Below are 27,877 nucleotides of genomic sequence, written 5' to 3'. Positions count from 1 at the left end.
GCTGACCTTGAAACTCCCCCAGTCACTACATCCGGATATTCTCCATGCCACAGAATCAGAATTAATTCTATTGGGCCTGATCCCCTCTTTCCTCCCTTGGTGTCACCCAACCTCCCTGTGGAAACCCATATTCCTCAATCCCTTGTGGATGCTAAAAAGCAGGGAAATGAACCGCCTTCCCCCTCTCTGTCAGGCTTGCCTCGCGGCTAACCTGTGTACCAAGAACTCAGCTTTTCTGCTTCCCTCAGGACAATGGTAGATGCAAAACCACAGCCTGGGGCTTGCCACCCCCCTTAGCTCCAGTAACGAGAAAACTTAACCACCAGAATACAGAGAATATTCTGCGTTATCTTCCCCGTAGTCCTGCTCTTTCCCTGACCCAAATAGGAATATATAGCCACACTGCGCTTTTCCCTTTTGCCTCCTAGAAAAAACTTTACAAGGTTTTAAAAAAAAACTTTTATAGACAAAACAAAAAGAAAGAAATAGCAAAACAAGTTAATCTTGCATTAAGAAATCCAATACATGCTCTGCTTATGAGAAAATATGAAGAAACAGTCTGATTTAAAAAGATTTACCGAGATTAAACCCATTCCAACCAATGCCACATACATTGTTAAATTACAACCCACAGCTCTCATCAGCCGAATTGTCTGGTGGTTTCTTGTACTCACAGATGTGGTAGACACTTGAATAAATGCAGCTAGGAGAGAAGCCTGTTAACTCACATCCGAGCAAAAAACAAAAGACACCCATCCACATCTATTTGTACAACCCAAGAGTTCCTCTCATAGTCGAATCGGCTTTGGGGGTTCCTATTACTCACAGACTTCTTTTTTGGAATATTAATATTTTGTAATATAAGGAAGAGTTAGAGAAACTGGTTTACTCACAGCCCAGAAAAACAAAATAAATCCCTGTATACAAATTCCCAGCCCCTGACTTTAAACAATCCAGTTCTCTGATTGGTCCTCTGGTCAGGTGTTTGGTTACCCTTTCCAGGTAAAAGAAACTTAACCCTTACCTTACCTATCTAGTTATGACACATGCACTCTGCAAACACGTAAAGTAGTAGCAGGTGATGGAAGATCAGGCATAAAATTCCTGACTGTATTCTTTAACACAAAGCTAACACACACAGTTGAGAATTTGATCACCAGCATCCTGGACCTAGTCACCCAAACACCAGAGTTCCCTGCAAACCATCAGACAGTAAATTTGATCCATTATTATAAAACCAACATGTTAATTTAAAACCAGGAGTAAACTGGATAAGTGGAAGCCATTATGTTTGCTTAGTGTTGATGTCTGTGGATCAAATTTAAAGCGGTGTTATGACTCTTTTTGATTTCTATTTCCCTGATTAGCTTTCCCTGCAACCTGATTGCTATGTGTGCCCCGGAATGGGTGCCTGTCATGGCAGGATGATGTGACCTTGTGACTGGGACATTAAGCAGTACTAGGAAATGGATTCAGCATGACAGGTCTCACAGGCAACGCGCTGCAGACTGCAATCTGATCTCAGTGGGATGCCCTCTCTGCGTCGACCACAACAGGTTACTCACATTTATAGACAGACTTGAAATGGCAGGATTTGCCGGACTGGAAGTGGCGGGATAAATGGATCAGGGATTCTCTCTAAAGCAGAGGGCTCTCAAACTACACGATCTAGCCCATTGGTGGTCGGCAAAGGACTTGCTCATGGTCTGCAGGGAGCTGGCTGATAACCCAGTGTGGGCGGTTTATTTCTAACTGTCAGATTGCGTTACATGTAAAAAAATGTACATGAAATACTGCCCTAGGATCACTGCGCTATGTAAATAATCACTGTTGGTGCCCCAGAGATGATATGCAATGGCCAATGGGAGGAGCTGGTCACTGGGTGGTGAAGGAGGAGCCAATGGAAAGAAGAGGTGGGGGGGGGCTGGGCAAAGGGAGGGGAGGACAGGGGCCAATGGGAGGATGAGGTGGGGAGTGGGCCATGGGAGGAGGTTGGGGGCTGGGCAATGGGGGCGGGGCAATGGGAGAAGGTTGGGGGCGGGGCATAGGAAGGGCAGGATTTTCCAAGAGACAATCTTTGTATGAACTCCTGGACGGCTCGCTTGTGGACATCTCCTGTCAAGTCCTCCATGCCCCACGTTTCCATGTGCTCTGGGACTCGGTGGAAAGGGTATCATTTTCTAGCCATCTTCACAAGACTTTTCATCAGCGATGCAGCTGCCCCCCATACCCTATGATTTACCTGCTGCTCCGTGGACCATCTCCAGAGCTGCCGCTCGTTCCCTCTCCCCCCTCCACCCACACGATGAGCACAAAGACGTGGCCCCATGGGGGGGGAATGCCGCATGCCGCCGGCACACACCCCTGCCCGTTTCACATTACGATAGAATACGATGACCAAGCAAAATGAAAGCACATGACCACCTACCAACACACCTTGGCAGAGGCGAACTCCACACACGCCGTCTACCCCCCAGGCAGGTGATGCGCGACACGCCTTCCAGCCGGTATCCGGGGAAGCAGGAGAAGGTCAGCACGTCCCCCACGCCAAACTGCAGGCCCTTCCGGATGCTGTAGGTCGGGACCTCGGGCTCGTCGCAGGGCTCCAGGTCGTACTCTAAGAAGGGGTACGAGGACGTTGCATTAGGGGGAGGACTCATCAGGCTCCCCTCCCCCACCCGCAAGGAGCTACAGAAACGATGCACTGATGACAGAAGTGCTCAGTGTTTTGATTGCAGCCTGGGTGTAATTCATGCCGAGGCAAAGGGACCGGCACCAGGCCAGCACAAGACACAAGTTCCACCTAAACCTTCAAAACAGGGGTGAGTTTCATCCTAGGGGAGCAGTCAATAGCGCTCTAGATTTAACCCGACACTGGCCCTCATTCTCCATCACTGACACCAGATTAATGTGAGTGCACAGCCACACCAATGGTACCAAGTCAGAATGGAGACATTTTTTTCTCCGCATGCTCCACTGAGATGAATAGAAGTTGAGGAGCTCAGCATAAGTCCCAAGCAGTTTCAGAGTTCTACATCCCTTGATGCCCTCCTAGGCTCCAGGGTGCCTGCTTCTATCAGCAACTCTTTTATTACAGCATCTTGAGCAAAGAAGTGTACTGTTCCAGCTTCCCAGCAATGCCGTCAGACTAATCTAAAGGCTGAAGCTTTGCAAGACACGTATTCTCTCTAAGATCAACCAGAGCCAGCTGCAGAGGGTGGGTCACTGGATGAGCTGCTTGATGAAGTGCCCTGGGCATATGAGCAGGGCACAGGACCAATGTACAAGGAGATCAGCCAGGCGACAGGAGTGATCAGCTTTCTCCAAAGAGTCCAGACTGCTTAGAGTCTCTTTCTAAGGCATCCCATCTGCCACAGCTTCCTGGGCTGAGATTGGAACTGCTGTGCCCTAGCAGTGATTCTGATTTAGTATGCCGGGAATGGGGGTATTTGGAGCAAGGAGGGCTGGCAAACCCACAGGAAACGAGAGAGGAAACTGGGTTCCCAGGAACAGAGGAGAAAACAAAAAGCCAGTTGGGAGGGGATGATAAATACCAGTGCAGAGGGATTTAATTTCAGCAGATTTAGTCCACTGGCTGATGCCATGCAAGAATGAAGAAATATAATTACACAGGTACATTTTTATTAATGTTGTACATGCATGGATCAGAAGACACGGAATAAAATAAAAAAAGTGAAATATTCCTTAAAATTCCTGATTTAAAATGAAGAATGGCTGGATGGATACTGATCCCTGTCTAGGGATCTTAGGAGCTATGGTAATACAAATAAAATTAATAATAATCATCATCATCAGATGGCTGAGGGGATTGGGCCTTTTATACTTGGTCATCAGTTCGATCTTGGCTCAGGTCACCCTGATTGCAAATTATACAGCAGCCAGGACTGAATGACTGTGCAGAGAGGGACCCTGTAGAAGTCCTCGAACGACTTCAATTCAGGGCTCAGGTGTATCAGTGGTGTGAATGTGGCTAGGCAGAGGATTGATCTCCGAGGCACTCAGCCTGGTACTTCCCACCAGCACTCAATTCCTGACAAGAATCAGTCTCTGCTCTTACCCGAGAAGGTGATGTTGAATCCCTCATAGGACATGGAGAAGTCCGAGACGAAGCGGATCTGAGCGGAGAAGTTCCCAAAGAGCCCGGCGCTGATGGGGGGAGGCAGGCGGGACCCGGTGAGCTGTTTCAGCGGCTGGGTGAAGCTGCCATTTTCGGTGACCAGCAGGTAGTCATGACCGCTCTCCAGATGGAAGGTGTGAAAGGTGAAGAACACGCCTGCGGGGAAGAAAAGAGAGGACCCCAGCTGAACAGGTGTTTCTACAGTGCAGCCTGTTAACCTTCCTTCTCCCCAAAATAGCAGTTCAACACCCTCCTCCCAGAAAAAAGAAAAAAGAGACTGAAAAGATTGGGAAAGTTTTCTTTAGAGAGGACAGAAACAGGCAAAGAACAGGAGAGACCTAGGTGCCACCAATGCCTAAGGCTCCTACAACAGCAGTGAACTGATGAGGTGAGATATACCCAGATGGTCATAGCAGGTGATCCCATGCCCCATGCTGCAGAGCAAGATGGAAAAACTAATAGGGGTCAGGAAGATGCTTTCCCTGGAGGCGGGTTATGCCAAATTTGCAGGGTTTCCTGCACCTTCCTCTGAAGTAGCTGGTATTAGTCCCTGTGAGTGACAGGATACTGAATTAGATAGACCCTGGCCTTATCTGGTATGGTAAGACCTATGAGCACGAAAGATTCTGCACTCTCATCCTGAGAACGTACAGCCAAAAGAGAAATTAAAACTGAACCAACAACAACTACTGAAGCCAGCCGAAGAAAGAAAAGCTCTCCCCTCTTCCCTCTCAAAAACCTAGGTTTCCATAGTTTGAACAATGAAGCCATAAGGCTTTGACCTGGCCACATTTGTTAAGTATTTAGAGGCAGCAATGTTTTTTTTTTGTTTTTTTTTTTAACATCTCCCTCACACCTACATACTAGCAAAAACAGTTCCTATTTCTAATTTTCACAGAGGCCTCCAGCTGGGTGATTTCCACGCTGGCATTCAAACACAATTAGAAACCCTTCATTTATGAAAAAAGCCCTGCTGCAAAAATGGCAGCAGCAGCTTTTGTGGAGACAGGAAAGGCGGGGTCCTATATCCTATGTCACATAAACCATTCAATGAAGTTAAGAGGCTAAAGCAGGGGTCGGCAACCTTTCAAAAGTAGTGCGCCGAGTCTTCATTTATTTATTTTATAAATTTAAGCTTTCATGTGCCAGAAATACATTTTAACGTTTTTAGAAGGTCTCGTTCTATAAGCCTACAATATATAACTCAACTATCGTTAAGTATCAGAGGGGTAGTCATGTTAGTCTGGATCTGTAAAAAGCAATAAAGGGTCCGGAGGCACCTTAAAGACTAACAGACATATTGGAGCATGAGCTTTCATGGGTGAATACCCACTTCGTCAACTACTGTTGTATATAAAGTAAATAAGATTTTTAAAATGTTTAAGGAGCTTCATTTAAAATTAAATTAAAATGCAAAGCCCCCCGGACTAGTGGCCAGGACTCAGGCAGTGGGAGTGCCACTGAAAATCAGCTTGTGTGCCACCTTTGGCACGCATGCCAGAGGTTGCCTACCCTGGGCTAAAGAAACATCAAGCAACAAATAAAACCCTTTTGCGCTGATATAGTTTCTTTCATCCAAAGACCTCAATGCACTTTCCAAACATTAAGAACCAGACTGTGATATCCAACCTCATGTTGACTTTTCCTTTACACTAGGCATACACTGAAATCAGTGGGGCTACTGAGGGATTAAATCACTACTCAGCACAAGAGTATCCCAATCTGGATTCTAATCAGTTACAGTTGAACTGTAATCCCCTGTAGTGACACAAGTAGCGCCCAGTGGCACAACAAAGGTATTTCATTAAAAAACCCTCATTGACAATGGATGAATTGTCAGACTGGATCAGGTCTGATGTCCATCTAGTTCTGTCTCTGACACTGGCCAGCACCAGATGTGTCAAAGGAAGGTGCAAGAACTCCACATAGTAGCAGATGCAGGATAATCTGGTTCCTACTTGAAGTCTTGTCCTGATTTCTAACAATTCAAAATTGGGTAAAGCCTTGAAATTCTGGATATTAAGAACATAAGAGCAGCCATACTGGGTCAGACCAAAGGTCCATCTAGATCACACGAGGGGAGTAGCTACCAGTGCTGTAGCAGTTTTTCACCCTCCTGAGTGAGAAAGTTGCAGCCCTGTAAAGTGGCAGTGTAGACAAGGTTATAACCTCTAATAGTGGAGCCTGTTAACAGATCTAGAACTAAAGCCATAGGGCTGACTACAGACTCATTTAGAAGAATTTGCAATTCTGACTGCACCTTTGCTCTAGTCTGAAATTTACTGCAGCACAAAATGTGTCAGCCTGAAAGCAAATTTCTTTTTACCAAATCAGGGGGAAAAGAAATCATTTTGGTCACTCAGAAGTTATCAGATTAAAAACAAAAAATGTTTTTTTCAGACTTAAGTATCTTAAAAATTAAACTCTTTTTAAACTAAAATTTTACAGCCCATTAGTCCATAATATAAATTAGTGCCTTTGGGCATGTAAAAAAAGCCATTACAACAACACAGCTGCTTCCTTTAGAAAACGAGTGTATTGCTCACATGCAATAAGCAGAGCGAAAATTCAGAAAGATCTGGGAGCAGATGACTCATGAAATTGGTATTTGTGCTGCAGAGTATTTCACTGCTAGTTTAGCGGTCTAGCTGACTGAGAGTCAGAAGATTTCAGTTCCCTTTCCAGCTCTGTCACTGAGTTGCAATATCCTCCACTACTCTGTGACTTGGTTTTCCCTTCTGTAAAATGGGGATAATGATCCTGAGCTCCTTTGTAAAGTGCTTGGGATCCACAGATGAAAAGGCGCTTTATGAGAGCTACGTGTTATTTTCAACCCAGAACACAACAGGAAGAAGGACCAAAGTTACCACACAACAGCTGTTCTGTGGCCTATCAGAAGAATTGGTGTTCCTCAGACCAGCTCCGCCGGGAAATCATTAACGCAGTTGGCTTCAACTGGCATAATGTTTGGCAGTCTCAACACAGTGGCTCAGAAATAAATAAACGGGCATCAGGGACTAGGACTAGGAAGGGAGGAGGGAGGGGCGGTGCTCTTCCAGACTCCACCCACAAAATGAGCCCTGTCCCTGCATCAGAGTTACCAAATGAGACTATGATTGTGTTCGCTGCTTGGCACTGCTGAGGTCCCTGGGTATGGCTCCCCTTCAGGGGGAAAGAATATGCCCATAAGCTCTGCTGGACAATTTAGGCTTGGATTTTAATTGACTAGATGGGGGGAAAGTAAGTGTTGGCATCTCCCAAATACTATGCTTTTGTAAATTGCATCCATCTGTGACAACTCTCCCCTCATATCAACAAATTATCATTGGGCATCTGAGTTAACCCCTCACTGAGGTGCATGGCGCAGCTCACTCTTCTCTGAGCTATTCTTCCAGTTTCGAGACTCATCTCTGCCTCTGTCACACTCGAGCCATATTTTAAAAGTTTTCTTTGCAACCATCCCAGCTAGAGATCAACCTTTTTTTTAAAATTGCAAACTGAAATTCTGGAGAACAAGGCTGCATCTTCAGGGATGGGCTGGTACAGCATATGGGTGTGTTCCTGCTGGTTTTAAGCCCTGATGGGTTTAGGAAGTCAACCTGCCCTCGTATAGAGACTGTTCCACCCAATCTTGGACAGCCTTAGCTTTCAGGAATCATGGCAGCATGCTGAATGTCCTTGGAGAAGCAAGGACGAGCCTTTTAGAAGGAAGAACAATGAAGACAGTGGGAATTGTGCCTGTTTGACGCTAAGATTCAGTTACTTTTCACTTATCAGAGGGGTAGCAGTGTTAGTCTGGATCTGTAAAAGCAACAAAGAGTCCTGTGGCACTTTAGAGACTAACAGACGTATTGGAGCATGAGCTTTTGTGGGTGAATACCCACTTGCATCCGACGAAGTGGGTATTCACCCACGAAAGCTCATGCTCCAATATGTCTGTTAGTCTATACGGTGCCACAGGACTCTTTGCTGCTTCTACTTTTCACTGATGCTCATATGTATGGCTGGTGAAACAGAGCAAAAAAGATGCTCCACATGGCCCAGACTATAATTTAAATTAATGGAAGGGAAGGGCAAGGGACTAATCAGCTCTCTTCCTCCCCCAGCTGACCAATGAGTGGTTACAGCTGCTGGAGGGGAGGTGCCACGTCTTCATGCCTGCAAGTGCTCTCCTCCCCAATTCAGCTGGGGCCACTGCAACTTAGGTGGGGGGGCAGCATTAGCACCAATGTAAAATAACGGTATAACCTGGATTATGGAAGAGGCTCTGATAGGGCAATTTGTTTGAAGATGCATTATAGAATTCCATGGCAGGACAGAAGGGCTAAGTGTGGACTTGCCTGGGGCGAGGGACAGTGTTCTGTTTCAAAGGGGATGGGAGGGGGTAGTGATCAGAGATGGTGAGATCCTTGATGTTCAGACTACAAAGTATCACCCCTGCGAGAGATTGGCAGATCAAGGCTATGGCAGTAGATGTGAGCACGAAGACAGAGAGTCTAGATAAGCCCCAGGCAATGTCTGAGTGAAAGTGAGCCCGCCCCACAGGAGAGGAGGTGGGATTGATAGGTCACTGAAAAATCATCCATAATAAATATTTCACTGGGGTCAGTGCAAAGCAAAGAGCCAGTCCCAGGGAAGGCAGAGGGAGAAAGGGAAGGGTTGTGTCCTTGGGGGCACCATGCAGAGTGGAGAGCTGAGAAGGGAACAGGCAAATGTGCTTGCAAAGCAGGAGGGAGGCCAGAGCCGCTACTCTAGCAATGAAATTAAGAGTTTATAGCTGGTGAGAGGCCAGACTGACAGGTCCTGAAGAGGACAATTGTGGGAGTTTGGCACAAAGCAGGGAAAGGCAAACTGCCTTGGTGCTGTGCCGCTGCTCTGAGTTAGGAGTGGCAGCTCAGAGGGAGTAGATGGCAGTTCTGTCTCTCTGGACCATGAAATCCAAAGGGGTTCCCAACTCCATTTGAAAATTTTTAGGGGTCCGCAAGTGAAAAAAAGGTTGAAAACCAGTGATCTAAAGGATGGGGCTTAGCAGGGAGGGTGCATTTAGGAACATTCAGAATAATATGCAGACCGGGGCATATTTTATAATCTGGGGGTGCTGTGAGAATGGCGGGACAAATTCCTCTCACACTGTTAGAAATGGCAAGTTGTGCTAGACTATCCATCACTGGAAAGGTCACTTTCCACAGAGTTGCTATACAGTCTCAGTTTTGACTTGTGACCTGTGGGGATCAGGCTGATCTCACGTATAAGACCTGGCCATTCTGTTGCTATCAGCGCACATGGCCTTAAACTCCTCCTAGCCTACATCAGAAAACGTCTCTCCCACTCAAACTGCTTTTTGAAAGACAACATGGAAATAACAACAAAATGTCAGTCACGCATTAGGAAGCCAATTGCAAAGAGATGACAAACATGCTATGGAACCCGGGAAAAGATCCCTCACTTCAGCATCTCATCGGAAGCTGAACCACTCCCTGAAGGACCCAGTAAATATTCAAGCAGAAGCCACTGCAAAGCTCCAGCAAGTACAGTTTGTTGTGTCTCCAGTGTGAGCAATCCCCATGCAAGATGGCACAACAATCTCCAACAGATTCAGAACCTGGCAGCTGGAAACTCCGTCTGTTCCCAGCCATGAGTGCTGCTAATCCAACAATGGAAGCTGTGTCAGGTTCACAATATTGGTACAGAAGAGGATGCTGGACTGAAATGCACTGGTAGAGCTGAGTATGCGGGGGGTCAAAGCCTGGAACAGCAAGATGATACTGCAGGTCTGGGCCGGGTTGCACTGGCAGAGCTGTGAGGAAGCTCAGTACTGGAGTGAGGCATGGACTGAGATATGCCGAAAGAGCCATGTGGTGTAGGCCCAGGACTGGAGCAGTAAGGTGCGGTGCAGTTCTGAATAGAGATGCTTCAGTAGAGCTCAGTGTGAGCGGCCCAAATCTGGAATAGCATGGGGTGCTGCAAGTCCAAATTGAGCTGGCATTGGTCAAGAAGTGAGCGTTGCAAAGGGGACCTCATCCCATGCTTGTGGTCAATGCTGCTCACACCAGAGCGGTTAATGGTCTGACTTTAATGAGCACCAAATTCAACTGCAATGTTAGAGAACAGAGAATTCAGAGATGAGGATGTAACAGACAACATTCCGCAATAAGGGGGTGGTGCTACTGAAGTCAGTGAGGCTATATGAGAATAACTAGGAGCAGAATTTGCCCCAATTTCTGCAAGCCTCTTCACTTCTCACCAACCCAAATTCATCCCATCTCAATCTGTTACTTTCACCTGGGGTCAATCAGCTCCATTGATTCTTACTGTAGGTAGGACAGAGGTTGCTGAATGGCGCTGGGAGATTTCCGTGTAATGCATTATTCTGCAATTTTATGCAGTAAAGCCTAGCAAAAACAGATCATTAAGAAATCGTGCACAGCTTCAATAGAAAAAGAATGTATATACAGCACATCACATCCAGCCTCTGGCTACATTCTGTCGCCTTTCACAAAATCATTAGATAAAAGGAAAACTTCAGGCACGCTCCTCTTTCCATGTGCCGGTAAATAAATGCGGCTTGTCTGAACTCCAGGAGCAATGAGGGAATGGACTGTCTGACATAAAAGGCAGCTTGGTGCCAACTTCCTATAATTGGGTTATCTTCTCCTTTCGCACCCAACTCTAATTCGGTTCCATGGTCTCCTGATTTCCCCCACTAACACAGCAGCACGGCCCCTGCATGCCTAACCCAGGCTGCTGCAGAAATACAGGAATGATGACTCAGCGAGGCACAGGGGCAGTCCCAAACTGCTGAGTCATAACCCTGACAAGCAAAGCGCCTTTGAATGCAGACAGCAGGCTGGGGCAATGAGAGATTCCACTGCTTGCTGGTATTTCTTTCCAGCAGGTTGCTGGTAATTAGCATTGCTGGAAGAATCCTAGCAAGGGAAAAAGAGGAATAACCCCCACCCCCAACACATACATAATAACACAGTCTCTCTTCCCTCTGGCCCAGAGGCCATTTTTACAATTTATATTTTCCCATCAGTGCTCGGATACAATTATGGACACAGTGCGTGGTGGTGGGGGGGCGGAGGGGTACGTGAATTTTAACTGTGAGCCAGATTTTCCAACGAGCTCAGGCTCCTGCGTGCATTGCTGAACCGGTTGTAGCAATGGTAGGATGCTTTAGGAGAATTTAAAAAAGAAAGATTAGTATAGACACAACACCACTGTTTGAAAATGCAGCTTGTCTTGGGCAAGAGATATTCCTTTGTTCGGGGGTGGGGAGCACATCCACCATCTGCATTACCTCTTATGAGAGGGTGTCAGGTCTCTGAATTGCGCATTAGCTTAGCAACAGGCTAATGCAATGTCTCTCATCAGAAGAGTTGATTCCAGGGCAGAGTGGATTAATGAAGAGTGGATTGGCACTGCTCAACAGGACATTTTTCCCAGCATGTAAATGCTCCAGTAACGCCCTGTGCTTTTCACTGACAAGTTTATACGTTTTAATAAAAATGGATCTTGCAAACTTGGCTGATGCTAGCTCTCACATGCTGCTATTTGGTATAAACAGAGGGACATGGTTATATAAGAGATATAACACTCCCCACCCCACACCCTTAATCTAGGTTATTTTAGGAGAAACTTCCCAGTGAGCCAGAGCAGCATGGGTATCAGATCTAACCTCATTTCCCGTAAGATGCTGTCACATAGTCAACCTAAGCTTGAAGGTAGCTCCTTGTACACTGGAGCCAGGAACCTGGGGGGCCTAACTCCTGGTCTCCATGTCAATAAAAGGCAGAAGAGTGAACACATGTGATAGAATAACCGAGTATTAAGCCGTCGGACCACAATAATACTTTGTATCCATGCAGTGGTTTTCATCCGAGGATCCCAACATGCTTTCAAAAGGTGACTTGGGTTTTTGCTCTAGATTGACAAGTTGGGAAGCAGAAGCATTGGACTAATTTGCCCAAGGTCATGCAATGATTCAGTGGCAAAGCTAGCAGCAGAACCCAGGAGTCCTGACTACCAGTACCTTTTTGTAAACACCAGACGTCATTGCTGTCTCTTCTGTAATGGTGATATCACTTCTATCACCTCTGGGTCTAGGATGTGCTGCAAGGGCACTGAGAATGATTTCACTTCCTTACACAGATGGACCTGAGCAGTACAGTTCAGCAAAAAGGAGCTGGACCCAGGCCCCTCTATAATGAGGATCTGTTCAGATATGGCATTCTGCTTTAGGCCATCTGGAAGACCAGTACCAGTGATAAGGTTTAGTTATGGACTGGGACTTCATCAAAGCCTGCAGAGACTGGATGTGAGGGTTTGGGTCCATCTACCTATGTTATTATGCCACCTCTCCCCATTCTCGAGGAACGACAAGGTGCTTCTGAGAAAGCCTTGGCTGCATGACCTAACCCTCAGTGTCATTCCCATATCACTTTTGTGAGGACTGACGGGAAACAAAAGAGAGAGATACCAACACACTGTGGCTATTTTTGGGTTGCCCTTGTCTCTTCTGCAAGTCAACCATCATGTTTACATGGGACGCTGTCCCCCCCACTACCACGCAGCATGGCCTCTTTTCAAAACCACCCTAATCTAAAGGGGTCTCACCTTTGCCGTGAGAAGTTTCTATCACCCAGGTGCAGTTCAAGTTATTGGGGTAGAAATCAGGAAAGCCTGGGGATAAGATGGTGCCGCTGGAGCTGCGGATGTAACCTCCACAAAGAGCTGCAAAAATCAAACGTGCTAAAATCAGACAAGCCAACGGAGCGACTATGAAAAAGGAGAAGAGCTAGAAAGATCTGGGCTGGGATATTTAGGACAGAAAAGGCTCTTCTTCCCTGCCCCTTGGGGACAACATGATTAAATCCACACTAAGTACATTTAGAACGTACAAATGAAATACTTCCCTGTGTGGCATGTAGCAGTCAGCCTATGGCACCCACTGAAGAAGGGGACCCATGCTGGCTACAGTGGATGACTAATTTCATGACCAGTGATATTATCCATGGTTACAGCTAATCAGAACTCCTGCATCAGGGCATACACTTGATTATTGCACAGGTCAGGGAAAATAACCCTCCCCATTCCCTATGCATAGCTTTGCACTGTGGCCAATTGCATTTTACACACCTTCATTTTCTTGCATCACCGGCACTCTGGGCATTGCCAGAGACAGAATGCCAGAGCCAATGGACCAGTGGCCAAGGATTGAATAGGCCACAGAGATTAAACTACCTGTTTGCTCGCCAAGAAACTGTCCCAGATCAGAACGGGTGCACATTCGGGGGCAGTATGGGGGAAAGCGTTCTGCTGCTGTAACTTTTCTGTGTATCGACAGAGACGTTTGTTGCCCAGATCTGTAGATTGGACCCCTGTAATGTAAACTAAATTCACCCTAAAACCCACCACCACCAGCCCCTCCAATAAACCACAGACATTCAGAAGGATATTTATTCTTGGTGAACACCAACTTGCCTCCCTCCCAGGGGAAACGCGGTTTGTGAAATCACAAATAAGATTCACCAAGTTGGTGCTGTTAGAAACTCAACAGTCCCTTCCCCGGCCCCCTCCAGCAAAGTGGTAGCTACAGTGAAAACTGGAAATACCACAGCATCATGATCATTGCCCCAGATACCCGAGGTACTGCAGTGTGCCAGTCACTGTAGAATTTTAATGGTACTGATTGTACATAAAGGCCAGTTTGCAGTACTTTGTGCTTCAGCCATGTGATTCACAGGCTGCTGAGAATTCACCACTCTTGGGTTCCCCTCCTCCAGATGTTCTTTTCCAAAACCCTTACCCTCACAGCTGGGCAGAGGCCTGCTCCACTGGAAGTTGGGCTCACACTCCAGGGCCTCTCCGTCACTCAGGGTGTAGCCCGAATCACAGCTGAACATCACTAGAGCTCCTACGTAGAAATCGTTCCCATGGCGCTGTCCATTTACGGGGATCCCGGGGTCCAAACAATGGTCTGACTGAAGCTTCACAGCTGCAGCAAAGAAACAATCAGAGATTCAAAGGGAGCAACTAGATCCCTCTGCATCCCCTAACCAGAAGGTGGCTGCATGGGTAGGAGGAAATTTATCATGAACTTTTAAATCATTCTTGTTCTATCTGAGAAACGTGCACAAGATCTGGGCTGGCCCCAGTTCTGCTCCCCATACCTGGATCATCCCTGGGCTGGGAAGCACTCGGACAGCATGGTGTTCACTGTTTGGAATGGGTAGGTTTGGAGTTACTCAGCTGTTCAGGAGTTGCAGTGAAAGTGTGGGGCGGGATACCAAGGACTGGTGGGGAACAGAGCTATCTCCACCAGAGTTCTGACAGTGACTGCAGCAGGGCTGAAGATTGCCCTTGAACATCCCATGGCAATGACTGGTGCTGCTCCTAGTGGAGGAGCTTCAGCTGGATCCCTCTCAATTTAATCAGGAAGCAGCAGACGGCTGGGTTTCTCTCTTCAGGTCCTTGGACTATGGAATTTGCTCCCACTTTGGATCGCCAGAGCCTACAGCCCTTACCCTTCCAGGCATGCAGCAAAGTTCCTCAACTGAGCAAAGGGGGCGGGGGGGGGAGGGCTTTGCTGAAGGAGATGATGGTTGACAAGTGTTGTCATTATCAACATCATTGTGGGGTGATTATTCTGGACCATATGGTCCCAGATGAATAGCAAACATATTTCTTGCTTTTGTTGAGTTCATTCATAGTTTGTTGCTGGATATAATTTACCTCTGTATGTGAGACGTATTTATTTATCTATGCGAACACCCACATATTTTATATCTATGTATGTAGATAGATAGACAGACTGATAAACAGACACACAAACACCACACAGCGTAGCACTTAGAGCAACTGACAGGTGTTTTTTGAAGAGAGAAAACAAGAAAAAAAAAAGACTGCCGCTGAAGTCAATAGAAGACGCAGGAGTTGCACAGACAGTATCTGAGAACACAGCTTTCCCATAAACATGCGTTTCACTCAGTCAATGCATATACAGACACCACTGCAATGGGCACGTTAATCAATGCAGGTAATGATAACCACCGAATAATAATCACAATGCTGAACAAACACAAGTTCCTCTCTCTAGCCAAGCACTCTCTTCTGACTCCCATAAAATCACTCGAATGTCTGCAAGGACTGCGCTATAATGGGTCATTGACAAGTTTGGATTCTCACAGGCTGTTCCTCTGAGGTGCCACTGATTAGTCTCAAGGTGAGGGGATAACACAGAAAGAGGAAGTCAAATCTGCTTCCTTACAAAATAAATCTATTCTGAAGATGTTTCGAGTTGTTGCAAACAACATAAAATAAATACCAATAAAGATAAGCATAATGCAGAGGCTGTTATCAGATTGCAATAGCTTGAGGTCCTCACAACAATTAAGAGTAACAGCGCTAACTGCATAGCAGAATGGAGAAGCAGCTCCAATGGGCCTTTGACTGAGTCCTTTTGTGCTGCTGGGAACTGCACTTACTCTCATATCGGATCTGAAAGCCGATGTCGGAGTGGCTTTTGTCGGTAGAGAAGAGGAGGTAGAGGTAGTTGCTGGTGCTAATGAGGAACTGGGGCACTTGAGTCCCGTCGTAGACCCCTATCAATGGGGAGGAATAGGACCTGCCGTCTCGCACTTCCAGGGTGTCGTAATTCACCTCGGTCTTAAACCTGCCAGGGACACAAAGAGATTGGCAATTTCCATGTTATAATTCTGAAAAGACTAATAACAGAGAGGCACCCTGGTCCACTGCACAGTTCTCCTGTTTGCAAAATGGAGGTAAGAACACTTATTTACCCAGCCAGTCGGGCTGTGGTGAGAATTAGTTTACAGACAGAAAGGAGAGCTGATTGAAAAAAGGGAAAATATTTCCTTAAAAAACAAACAAACAACACTTTCCTGATTTATTCATTTATTTCAATTTCAAAATTTTTACATTTTTAGTGGAAGGTTTGGGTGGGGGAGGGGGTGATTAACCAACTGTAGAGTTGGTTGAATGATGGGGAAAATATCACCCCAAAAATCTGGATTGTTATGCAAATTTTGTGAAAAAAATGTGCAAAATAAATTGCCTGACTTTAACAAAAAGCTCATACGTGCTACTTTTTAGTGCTGGATATAAGGCTTGATGAAGGACCTGTCTGAAGTCAGTGGGAATCTTTCCATTGACTTCAGTGAGCACAGGATCAGACACACATGCAGTATTGGTTAATAGAAGCCATGCTATTCTTTATCCTCAGTGACCACCTGTCAAATGTGATTTTGATGGGATATCCCGGTTGAGCCTCTATCACCCACACACAGTTCAGAGAGTCCTTGTAGAAGCCAGGCCAGCCCGGGGACAGGATCATTCCACTCGGAGAAGTCAGATGGCCACCGCACGGAGCTGGGGAAAGAGGACACAGGAATCAAGTGAAAGGTTTAATTAGCCAAGTTTACTCCCTCGAGTCCCCTGCAGACAGTAAGTATGCTGATGTAGGACATATCAGTTCCTAGACTGGTAAGGTCAATAATTTATGTTTGCAGTGAAGTTAGGGCTCATGAAAGTGGACAGTCTGGGAGGCTGAAATCTACTTATGCACGATTCCCCATGATACTCCCCAACTTACAGGCCTCAAACCTGCCCTGCAGGCATGAGGACAGCTTGGTCCTCACGGCCCAGTTGGGACTTGACCTATTTGCGTTGAGACGGCCATCAAAGCCTTCAGGCAGCTCCAGCTCAGTTCAGCGGCTTTATGAAATGGGCACCAGGGCTGAGACCCAACAAACTGACTTCCCACAGGCCAACAAACAGCTACCAGGTGGTAATGACTCTCAGTCACTAAGGACCAGAGTTACAAAAGTGTTTAGGCACCTACAGGTGCAGATTGGGGCCCAGTTGGAATTTAAGAAGTGACTATTTGTGTTATTTGCTGAATTCCCATTGGCTTTCAACGGGGGTTAGCTGCCTAACTTGCTCAAATGCTTTAGTAAATCCCACCAGGCGCCTACCTGCCTCTGCAAATCTGGCCCCAAGGGCCTGATCCATTGATTTGAAAGGGCATGGGATCAGCCCTTCCCAAGCAGGGTCCTAATCAGTGATCCAAAAGCAAAAATCAGTTTCTCAAAAACATGAGCTATCCAGTGTCTCCCAAGTCTCCCATCTGCTGTCCATCATGTTGGTTTTGTGGGAGAAGATGCTCTTTTTTCAGACATCCACTTCTTGTCTAGTAATTCTCCAGGAACCAAACAGTATTTCATAGAGACAAAGTCGGTGAGGTGACATGTTTTATTAGACTAACTTCCGTTGGTGAGAGAGACAAGCTGTTCTACACTTTTACACAGACCTTCTTTTTTTTTTTTAAGAACTAATTAGAATTTGCATTTAATTGAGCACATACTGGAGGGCAAGTCAAAGGCAAGCCATGAGATCACGCACAGAGAAGTACAAGTTAATAGAGATGGGTTATCAAAGCTTACACAGATAAAAGTCGATAAAAATATAATTTTATTTATATATTTTCTCTCCCCCGACCAGCTAGTGACGTGCACACAGTTAAACACTCAGGCTCACAAAGGGAACTGAACTACTGAGCCAGCCCCACAAATATTTCATTTGCCAACTCCCTGCAAAAATCAAATAAAAACAAACCAAAAAAAGCAGTCTCCTACTGAATTATAATCATTCTGGACAGCAAGTACCCTCTTCTCCCTTTAATGGAACAGACAATAAGCATCCTCCATAATATTTGCAGACTGGCATTAAAACACGGATGGCCAATTACTGAAATTATTTCTCAATACTTCAGCACATCTGTAATTCAAACGCTTGCAAATATCACTTCCTGGCATCTCTTCTCCGAGAACAGAGAGGGAAAGAGGCCTTTTAATTTCTAACAAGCTCTTTTCATTTCATTTCTGTTTTCCACACTGGAAACTTTAAAGCACCAGGAGCTGCTTTGAAATCCATATCAGAACCTTTAACTGTGTGTGCGTGTGTGTGTGTATATAGAGTCATAGACACACTGGCATGGAGCTGGAACTGCAAAACATTTAATTCCAGAGTTCTTTATAGGGGCCTGATGTACTACACAGTTATTGATATACTGGAGATTCATAGACAGGTCTGAATTTCTATAGCAAGAAATTCATTGTTCATTTCAAGGGCCTATTGTGTCTTCTATCTGAAGAATACATAAGATTTTTGGTCTCAAAAATCAGGATGGGAAAAATGGAAAACATCTCGACACTTTCCTTTTTCTTTTCTTTACATCTCACCATGAGACTTGTGGTAAAGAATTTTATTTTTGTTATTAGCAAATCAAAGCTTTTTGTGGTTGTTTGTATGTGTGTGTGCGTGTGTATGTGAAGAAAAACACCTGTTGTAGACAGATCTGAACTAATAAAAAAATCCCATAATTGATTTGAAAAAAAGAGTCACAGACTTAATCACTCAGTGATTATTTGGTTTGTTTAAGTTTCTAAGGAAGCTATAGGGTGCAGATAGGAGTCCAACAGTACATAAATCACATGTGGAGTTGGGGATTAGAACCCTGGTCTTTCAGCTCAAAATAACACAAGCTTTTATGTGTGAGACAACAGAAACCTCCTTCAGGGTCCAGTGCTGTGAAAAATTATGCATACATTTTGCTTTATCTATGGTGTGATGCCCTTTAATGTCATTGGGGCACTTCACAGTGTGCAAGGCACGTAAGAAAACTTTGTAGGATTGGGGCATCGGTGGGAAGTGGTAGTAGCTTCCTTCTCTCTAGGCTGCAGCCATTAGCGGGAGATTTCTCTCTCTAACACTAACCCCCTCCACAGTTAAATTATCTATTTAGGATTTGATCTTGCAACTTGCTAAGCCCTTTGGCTCTGACCTAGCAAAGGCTATCATCTTAAGCACACGAGCTGCCCATGTTCTTCAACGAGACTATCCATGCACTTAAAGTTAAGCACATGCTTTGCTGGATCAGGGCCAGAGTCAAGTCCTCATGTATTTAATCTGCTGTCCAAAACAGATTCTAAATCATCCCTGCGGTTGGGGTTGGAGAGGGAGGGGAAATAGCGATTTACCTTCGCATCTCAGCACCGCATTGTTCCAAACCACATTGCCTTCCTTCAATATGCAGGTGATGGTCTCTGATCCGTGGGTTCTTATGAAGCCCTCATCACAGAGGAAGGATACGGAGCTGCCTAGCTGGAGGCTGTCGCCGAACCGCTTCCCATTGACAGGCACCCCAGGATCGGGGCATTCATTGTGCCTGAACGCTGCAGGGGATGACAAAATGGCAGTGAGTCAGCTGCTTCCCCACCCAACCTCTTCCCCATTAATGGAGAAACAACCAGGTCAGACCCAAATCCAGGATCTTCACTTCCACAGAGCCGCCTGGTGTGTGATCCTGCACCACTAAAGGCAACATTGACTTCAATGGGAGCTGGCTCAAGAACAGACAGAACAGCGCAGGAGGTCAGGTGCTAGCCTAGCATTTAGGAGAGCTGAGTTCAAGTGTCTGCTCTGCCACAGAACTCCTCTGTAACCTTGGGTAAGTCACTTAGCCTCTCTATGCTGCTTCAGTTCTACATTCGTATAATGGCGTTAATAGCACTGCCCCACCTCACAGAGATTCTCTGAGGCTAGTTATGGCAAAGATAACAAAGCACTCAGATGCTATGGTTATAGGGCCCTCTAAGCACCATGGTTAGATAGATCAGGCCCCTCAAGTGTAGGTGAAGGGTAGAGCTGGGTGAAAAACAGCATAAGCTTATGCAAAACTCCCCCCGCCCTGGGACTTTTTTGGTCAAAATTCAAACTAAATTTCAAAAAGCCCTAGTGGAAACAATAATACTACCTAACTTTTACATCGCATTTCTCAACCATAGATCTCAAAGTGCTTTACAATGCAGGTCAGTACCATTATCCTCATTTTACAGATGGGGAAACTGAGGCACCAAGAAGGGATTTGACCTGCCCAAGGTCACCCAGCAGGTCAGTGGCAGAGCCAGGAACACTGACAGTGTCTCCTGAGTCCCAGTGCAGTGCTCCCACCTTATCCCCCCAATGCTGTGGTCTCTGGCTGGCCCTCCCATAGGAAACACCACTGTTTAGCTCCTCAAACTAAGTAAATCATTAAAACACTGTAAGTCTTAATCAGATTGAAAGCTCTAGAGACCGGAATTTTCAGAGTAGCCAAGGGAGTTAGGAACCCAACTGTCAGTGAACATTCATGGGATTTGAGCATCCTAGTCCCATAGGCTCTAGGAAGTCCCAGCCTAAATTTTTTTGTCCATATGTCAGGTACAGGCTGAGCAGCGGCATTGAACGCTTCCCCACCAGCGCATCTGAGGCTTGGCATTTAGGGTGAGGGTGTCCAGTTGTCTTGTCCTTTTTGGTTCCCAGTCTCTGCGTCCAGGAATGCCAATGGTGCCAGTTAGGGCCAGCTGCACCAGGGGGTCTCTGAGGTGGAGACTGAGGGCTGGTCTACACTAGAAAGTTAAGTCAACCCAGTTGCATCACTTAGAGGGTCTGAAAAATTCATACCCCTCAGAGACGTTGTTAAGCTGACCTAAGCCCCAGAGTAGACAGCGCAGGTCAACAGAAGAACCCTCTCTGTCATTGCAGTAAATGTTGACACTACAGTGCTACTGCTGTAATGTTTGTCGTGTAGACCTAGCCTCAGACTGCAAATTCATTCCACATAAGGAATGAACAGCAATGACTTGTGCTCTTCTGTAACCTGTACTGCATTCAAACCAACTAACTAGGGGTTAACTCTGCCCCATTGCTATTCCCCTGAGCCATCCATTCTCTCCATACGCACCCAGATTTCATGACTCCAGCATCACCAACACTAACAGTATTTTTCACTTTATAACAACAGGCAGAATTAAAGGTGGCTTTATGGATGAGGCTCTGTTCTGGGACTTTGGGGGCTGAACTCCTGGCCTCAATGAATCTGAATGACCTCAGGCTAATAACTTGATCTCTCCATGCCCTGGTTCCTCACCTGCAAAGCGGGATTGATAATTTCTCGCCTTCGCAGCAGTGCTGTCAGGACAAAACCATTGACGTTTGTGAGGTGCTGAGATAATACAGGGATGGGAACCCTGGAAACACCTGCAATAACACCCTTTACAACTCTTCAGATTTGAAACGGCACAAAGAAGTTGCTTGAGAGAATTTCCCTGAAGCTCCGGAAATGCTACACAAACAGCCAACAAGGGGCATGCGTGCACAAAGGGGCAATAAACTGACTGAATATGAAAGGGTTGAGGACCTGAGGCTAACACGAAGAGCATATTAACCATGGCCTGTCATGAAATAGCCGACCTCAGTCATCACTGCTATTATAAAACAAAGTAATCACCTTTTTACGTTTTGCAAAATTGGAAGTGGAGTTGCATGTACCCACAGATACAGGGCAGTTGTCAGCACTGGCCTTTACCAGCACTTAAAAACCAAGGCCATCAATCAGAAAGCAAGAATTTGGTCTTATGTTTCATTAAGTTTATGATTATGTGGACCATACCTGAACACAGAAGACCATCACAAACTTTGGTTAGCAGCATGGGAAAGGCAGCAGTACCCAGATCAATTGCACACCTATGCTCTTACAAGTGTAATGACTGAGACAAGTTCTGGAGCAGTCTTATCGGCACAGCACTACTACAATCTGTGAAGACCACTTTCAGTTAAGAAAGCGGAAACATTTAGGTTGAATCTCACAGTTTTCTTGTGCTCCCCAACTGTCTATTGTATGCATCTGTTGTCCTTTACCTTATCCTTAGGTTGTAAGCTCTTTGGAGTGGGGGACCAGCTGTTTGTTACATGTTTATACAGTGCCTATCACATTGGGGTCCTGGTTCATGACTGGTGCTCTTAGCTGCTAATGGAACATCAATAACTAACAAGGATGCCCTTGCTAACAGTTTCAGAGTAGTAGCCATGTTAGCCTCTATCAGCAAAAAGAAGGAGGGGTACCTTAGTCTCTAAGGTGGCATAAGTACTCCTCATTCTTCTTGCTAACAGTGGTATCTACTGGACTGTGAAACTTAGAAACTTGGGCTCCATCCCTACTTTTTGATCCTGTCAACCAGTGTCAAGGAAGTTAATGGTTGACAGATAGAAAAGCTGAAAAGGAAGGAACAAATTCTTTGCTGGTATAAATGAACAAGAAGAATGAGAGTTGATAGGCTTCATTTACAACAGAAGATAATTTGGCCTAAACATTTCTTCATACAGAGGCCCTCAGCATGTGACATTCCCTTCCTCAGGGGTTCATGGCATAAGAGACGTATGCTTGAGGGCAGAATGCTGCGGGCCCTGCCCTCAGTTCATCATTTACAGCAATACAAAGCAGCACTGGCAGAGGGGCCGGTATGCCCTTTCTTCTGAAGCATCAAGGATTAGTCATTGCCCAAAGCAGGCCACCCTACCTGAAGAGCCAATAGCCTGATCTGATGTGGCAAAAGATTTCTCAAGACCTACATTTTTTTTAAATGGCTGATTTGCAGTCATCAGCAGGAAAGACGATTAATTTAGCAGTGCCATGAACTGCTGTTATAACGTGAATCATTTATCATTTCTACTGAGTAGGTTTAATAATGTTCTTTGGAATATTACTGGGTAACATGAGTTAAATTGTTATGGTAGTTTGCATTCACTTGAACACGGAAAGCCTGAATTTATGTGAAGCCACATATAACCCTGTCTGTTTCATTCCTTCATTTTATATAGTGCTTCTCTCACTGTCCTCACAAGCTCTGTATGCTTCCCAGTACAAGTGAATAATGATAGCACTGAACATTTATATGGCACCTTCCATCAAAAGATCTTGAAGTCTTCACAGGGTCGTTTTTTTTTAATCAACCAAACCTCTGTCAGATAAGCATTCATATGTTACAGATGAGGAAACTGAGGCATGTGAGATCCTGACTCCCAATCCCCTGCTCTCACCCTAGACTCTGCTTTCTTTCAGAGCTGGGAAAATTACCTGTCCTGTAGTTATAGCACCTGCCTAGGACTTGGGAGACCCAGGTTCAGTCTCCTGCTCCACCACAGACTTCCCACATGACCTTAGCCAAGTCACTTAACTTCTCTTTGCCTCAGTTTCCCATCTGTGAGCAGGGATAATAGCAATTTCCTATTTCACAGGGAGGGTTATGAGGATAAATGCATGAAAGACTGTGAGGTACTCATAAGCTGCAGTGATGCAGGTCAGGTAAGAACCTTAGAAAGACAGATTCCTCATTCACTGCTCCCAACACTAGACCACACACATTTCCAGAGCCAAGAACCAGAACCTGTGACTCCTGTTTCTGAGTTCTGTGCCTTAGACCCAAAGGCCAACATTCTGACCAATACTGCACCATCTGTCAATCCAGAGTAACACCACTCATATCAGAGTTACTCTGGACTTACTCTGGTTTCTGTTCAATCAGAATCTGGCCCAAGATGATAATTCCACTTGGCAAGATGCCTGTCCTCCAGGTGCTAGCAGAAAGGAAGGATTCTGCACTTACTGGTGAATGTGATGTTGAAGCCTCTCTTCTCCATGGAGTGATCAGTCTGGAACTCAAGCCTGGCTACGTGGCCGCTGCTGGTCAGAGACGAAGGGATTTGGCTCCCTGAGAAGGTCCCCAGTACCGGGGACTCAGGGGTCACTCCATCTTTCACGGCTAGGAAATCAAACTGAGGCTCCACATCAAAATCATTGAAAGCCAAGTGGATCCGGCTCTCAGGCTTAGCTATAATTAACCAAACACAGTGCAAGCTGCTCCCGTATTCTTCAGGGTAATTTGGTGACAGGACAATCCCAGATGGGGTGGTGAAGTTGAAAAAGCAGGAAACTGCAATGAGAAATCGCCATCAATCATGCAGCTGACAGCTCCTATAACCCTGACTTGTTACTCCTCCCATCCACCCCCATGCAAATTCATAACCTTTTTGCTTCTCAAAGAATTTAGGATGGGAAGGGATCAGTGCTCCATTCACTGCTGGGCGTCAGTGATTTATTTATAAAGGGGAGGAAGAAATATCTTCAATTCAAAAAATATTGTCTGGTCCTTTGTTCTCAATGGTCAATAATTTTCCAGCCAGGGATTGCATTGTCTCCTTCTTTATGCTGTGTGTAACCCTGAAGCTTTAAAGTCCCAGTATGCCTGCAATAGATTTCATGCTTCCCTACCCTGCAGGAAGTAGCGTGTGGATTTCTTTCTTTCTCCCCCCTCGCCCCCCGAGAACTCAATGTTACTTAATGGAATTCATCCTGCAGGGGAGTTTGCACCTTGCAGGGTGAATTCCATTGAACAACACTTAGCTGTTTAAAAAAAACAAACAAAAAAAACCTTCAACCATCCCCTTTCCAGCAGGATAGGGGACATTTTAAAGCTTCAGGGTGCTATTTGGTTTACACGATCATTTGCTAAATGCAGTTCTAACCTACGCCCCTATGCTACAAATCCACACAACTTGATGCACATAAGCAGCCTTCCTGAACTCCGCAGGATTCTTCTTATGCATAGCATTACTCCCATGTGTTAAATTCTTACACGACAGGGCTACAAATTGCAAATTCCTTGGGGGAAGGTGCTGTGGGCTCAATTCACCATTGGCCTGCCACTTCTGCAGTCATTTGCACCAAAACAATGTGGGTATAAAACAGTGCCATTGTGATTTGATAGCCACTTTGAATGGGGGTCAATCCCTTTCCACTCAATAGGCCCAGTGACTGGATTTTCTCTGAAAAATGCTGTACATACTCACACTGCTTGGTGCAGACATGGCAATATATGACTGGCCGAGCTCTAGAGTGCTGAGTGCACTGGACAGCTCCCTTTCCATTAGGAATTAATCACTGACTTTCACCAGACTAACAACATCCGGAAGAATCACACTGGACTTCTGCCCCATGAACATAATTAATTGTGTGGAACGGGGATGGGGGGACCAGTGAAAGTGAAAAATCCTCAGCCTTCAGGGGGTGACTGTTTTCAATATAGGCTGTATTTTAGCTGATAGGGTCCATTAGTTCTGAACTGTAATGCTACTATCTAATTGATACCTACCTGATGATGGTTACGCTTTATGTACATCTTGCTTGCTCCTTTCCCTGCCCCCATCACATCACCTGATATACATTTATTAAAAGCTACCATTTAATACTCTTTTCATGCTAATTCCTGGCACGAGGCTATAAACTCGGAGGATGGCTTTGGGTCGCCATTTATACAATTATTCGGTCTGACGTTTTCCCTCCCCCTAGTATGAGCTTCCTTTTTCTTCAATACCTAATGGCCTTAATTCAAACAAAATGCACATTACCGGGCATTACTGAGGCTAAGAGCTACAAGCCATTTCCTGCTATTGATAACAAAGAGAATAGGCAGCTAGATTAAAGAGAAAAGAAACAAATGTCAGCATCTACCAAGCGATTTGGTGTATGTAGGAATCTTTATTAAAAGGAATGCTGTCAAGTCTTTTTGACAACTAAACCCTATTGTAAGGTGTCTGGGAATATCTGTCTATTAAAAAAACCACGCCCACTCACTGAACAATATAGGAATCACTACTGTGGAAGTATGAGATAGGTGACTCCTATGTGGTCCTATAAATCCAAATAAGACCATCTTTTTGTTTTGGGTTTGTACAGCACCTAGCATGATGGGGTCCTGGTCCATGACTAGGGCTCCCAGGTGCTACAGCAGGGGTAGAAACCTATGGCACATGTGGGCCGAAGGCGGCACGCGAGCTGATTTTCAGTGGCACTCACACTGCCCAGGTCCTGGCCACCAGTCTGGGAGGGCTCTGCATTTTAATTTAATTTTAAATGATTTTTCTTAAACATTTTAAAAACCTTATTTACTTTACATACAACAATAGTTTAGTTATCTATTATAGACTTATAGAAAGAGATTTTCTAAAAACGTTAAAATGTATGACTGGCACGCGAAACCTTAAATCAGAGTGAATAAATGAAGACTCAGCGCACCACTTCTGAAAGGTTGCCGACCTCTGTGTTACAGTAATACCAATAATTAATTAATAATAATGTAGGACCTATAAGATTGTGCTCTACTGATGCATGCAACCAGCGGCAGAAGGAAATGGATGTAAATGGAGCAACGCTGAGTTATACCAGGGGTTAGATTATGGCCCACCTGCATTGGCTACTTCCATTGTAGGTAGTAGTGTGTGTGTGTGTGTGTGTGTGTGTGTGGAGGCGGGAGACAGCCCATGCAGAGCTTGGTAGGAGTGGGCTGGGCATGCTGGAAGACCTGTGCTGTGAAGGTATTGGGCTGACATAGGATACAGCAGTAGGGGGGGAAAAGGGATTCAGACTGTGACTGAGAGTCATAATCTTCTTCCTGATCTGCTCCTGGGATAAAGCAACCAGACACTGTCTGAGACACAGGTTGGCCTCAAGTGAGGCCATGTATATTAATAGACACGTAAACTGAGAGTGTCCCTTTACTTAGCAAAATATTGAGGTACTGCAATATAAATGTTAAATAATGAGAACAAGAAGAATCTCAAGAGATTGCAGCCCCCTGCCTCTGGCACTCTGCATAGTAAAGAAATCAATGCAAAGAAAAATAATCTCCTCAAGCTACAACAACAGCAAAGATAAAATATTAGGTTAACATACACCGTAAAATTAGGACAGGCAAACAAATGCAAGAGACACGAGAAAACCACTCCGTGGTCAACATTAAAGACAGGCATGTGACGCACTGGACATTTCCTTTCCTCTGGGGGAGAGGAGAAAAGGTGTAAAGGTAAAAAAAAAAAAAAAAAAAAATGAAAAATGAAGCCACTAATACAGCTTAGTATCAAATCTCAGAGGTATTCGGCAAAAAAAAAAAAAAAAATGAAAAAAAAAAAAAAAAAAAAAGATAAACCTCTAGTAAAGATCCCACCCAACCCAGGTACACAGAGAGACACATGCAGCAAATAAGCAGCACCATCAGGAATAAAGAAAAAGCCTCAGGCCAGGGAGGCTCATATACACCAGTGTAAACCAGCCAAAATCGTTACTCCAGACCAGTGTAGACAAGAGCAGAATTCAGCCCAGGAAATGGATCTTAAGGCATTGGAGACCTGACTCTCAAAGGCATTGAGCAGCCAGCCGGTAGTTGGTCAGCACCTCAGACAATCAGAATGTGCAGCAACAAGGCTAACAACACCACAACGTAGTAATGGAGGCTTTGATTCAAGCTATCCTAACAGGCAAGATCCACTACTGGAACACCATACTTGCCAGTCTTCTAGATAAACTGAGAGTCAAGAATCCAGGAGCTCAGGTTCTCATTCTGACTAAGAGAAACCCAGCATAGTGTCTGTTGAGCTTAAGAGCTTCCATGCCAGGTCTGTTGCCAGTCTGGAGACATTAAAGAAGTATTTGAAAAAACTGTCCAAGCCCCGAAAATGTTGTTATGGGTCCACAAAATTCCACTGCTGGGCAAAGACAGATCTGGACAGTCTTTAAAGGTCACTTGAAGTTCTATCCCAAACTAAAGATATCCACTACAGAAAGAAAAAGCATGGTTCTCACCTAAACTGTGCATACCGAAGCCAATTCTGTATAGATGCTAAGAGAGATACAACAACTGAAGGGAGTGGGATGGTATTGGATGTCCTGTGACTCTCCTGCTGGATGGACACCACACACCCACATTCAAACACAAAACAAGCACCCTTCTATTTAAAGCTCTATTGGAAGGGACTGGCCCACCAGTCAGCAACAGAGCAGGTTCA

General features: G+C 45.3%; 1 protein-coding gene across 2 annotated transcripts in view; it reads right to left on the bottom strand.

Annotated features, from left to right (window-relative positions):
- Nucleotides 1–27,877, bottom strand: part of CSMD2 (CUB and Sushi multiple domains 2) — a 562,181-nt gene that overhangs the window by 200,717 nt on the left and 333,587 nt on the right. For both annotated transcript variants that reach the window (XM_032802693.2, XM_032802696.2), the window contains 8 exons: nucleotides 23,644–23,970; nucleotides 19,198–19,392; nucleotides 16,390–16,528; nucleotides 15,625–15,812; nucleotides 13,947–14,135; nucleotides 12,755–12,871; nucleotides 4,079–4,294; nucleotides 2,429–2,617 (listed from right to left, as the gene is read on the bottom strand). In XM_032802693.2, the coding sequence (XP_032658584.1) occupies nucleotides 2,429–2,617; nucleotides 4,079–4,294; nucleotides 12,755–12,871; nucleotides 13,947–14,135; nucleotides 15,625–15,812; nucleotides 16,390–16,528; nucleotides 19,198–19,392; nucleotides 23,644–23,970 (1,560 nt within the window). The remainder of the gene's footprint in view (nucleotides 1–2,428; nucleotides 2,618–4,078; nucleotides 4,295–12,754; nucleotides 12,872–13,946; nucleotides 14,136–15,624; nucleotides 15,813–16,389; nucleotides 16,529–19,197; nucleotides 19,393–23,643; nucleotides 23,971–27,877) is intronic.

The sequence above is a fragment of the Chelonoidis abingdonii genome, chromosome 25, assembly GCF_003597395.2.
Source record: "Chelonoidis abingdonii isolate Lonesome George chromosome 25, CheloAbing_2.0, whole genome shotgun sequence".
NCBI classification, from domain to species: Eukaryota; Metazoa; Chordata; order Testudines; family Testudinidae; genus Chelonoidis; species Chelonoidis abingdonii.
Note: the sequence above shows the minus strand (reverse complement) of the source record. Positions and strands in the feature narration are given on the sequence as shown.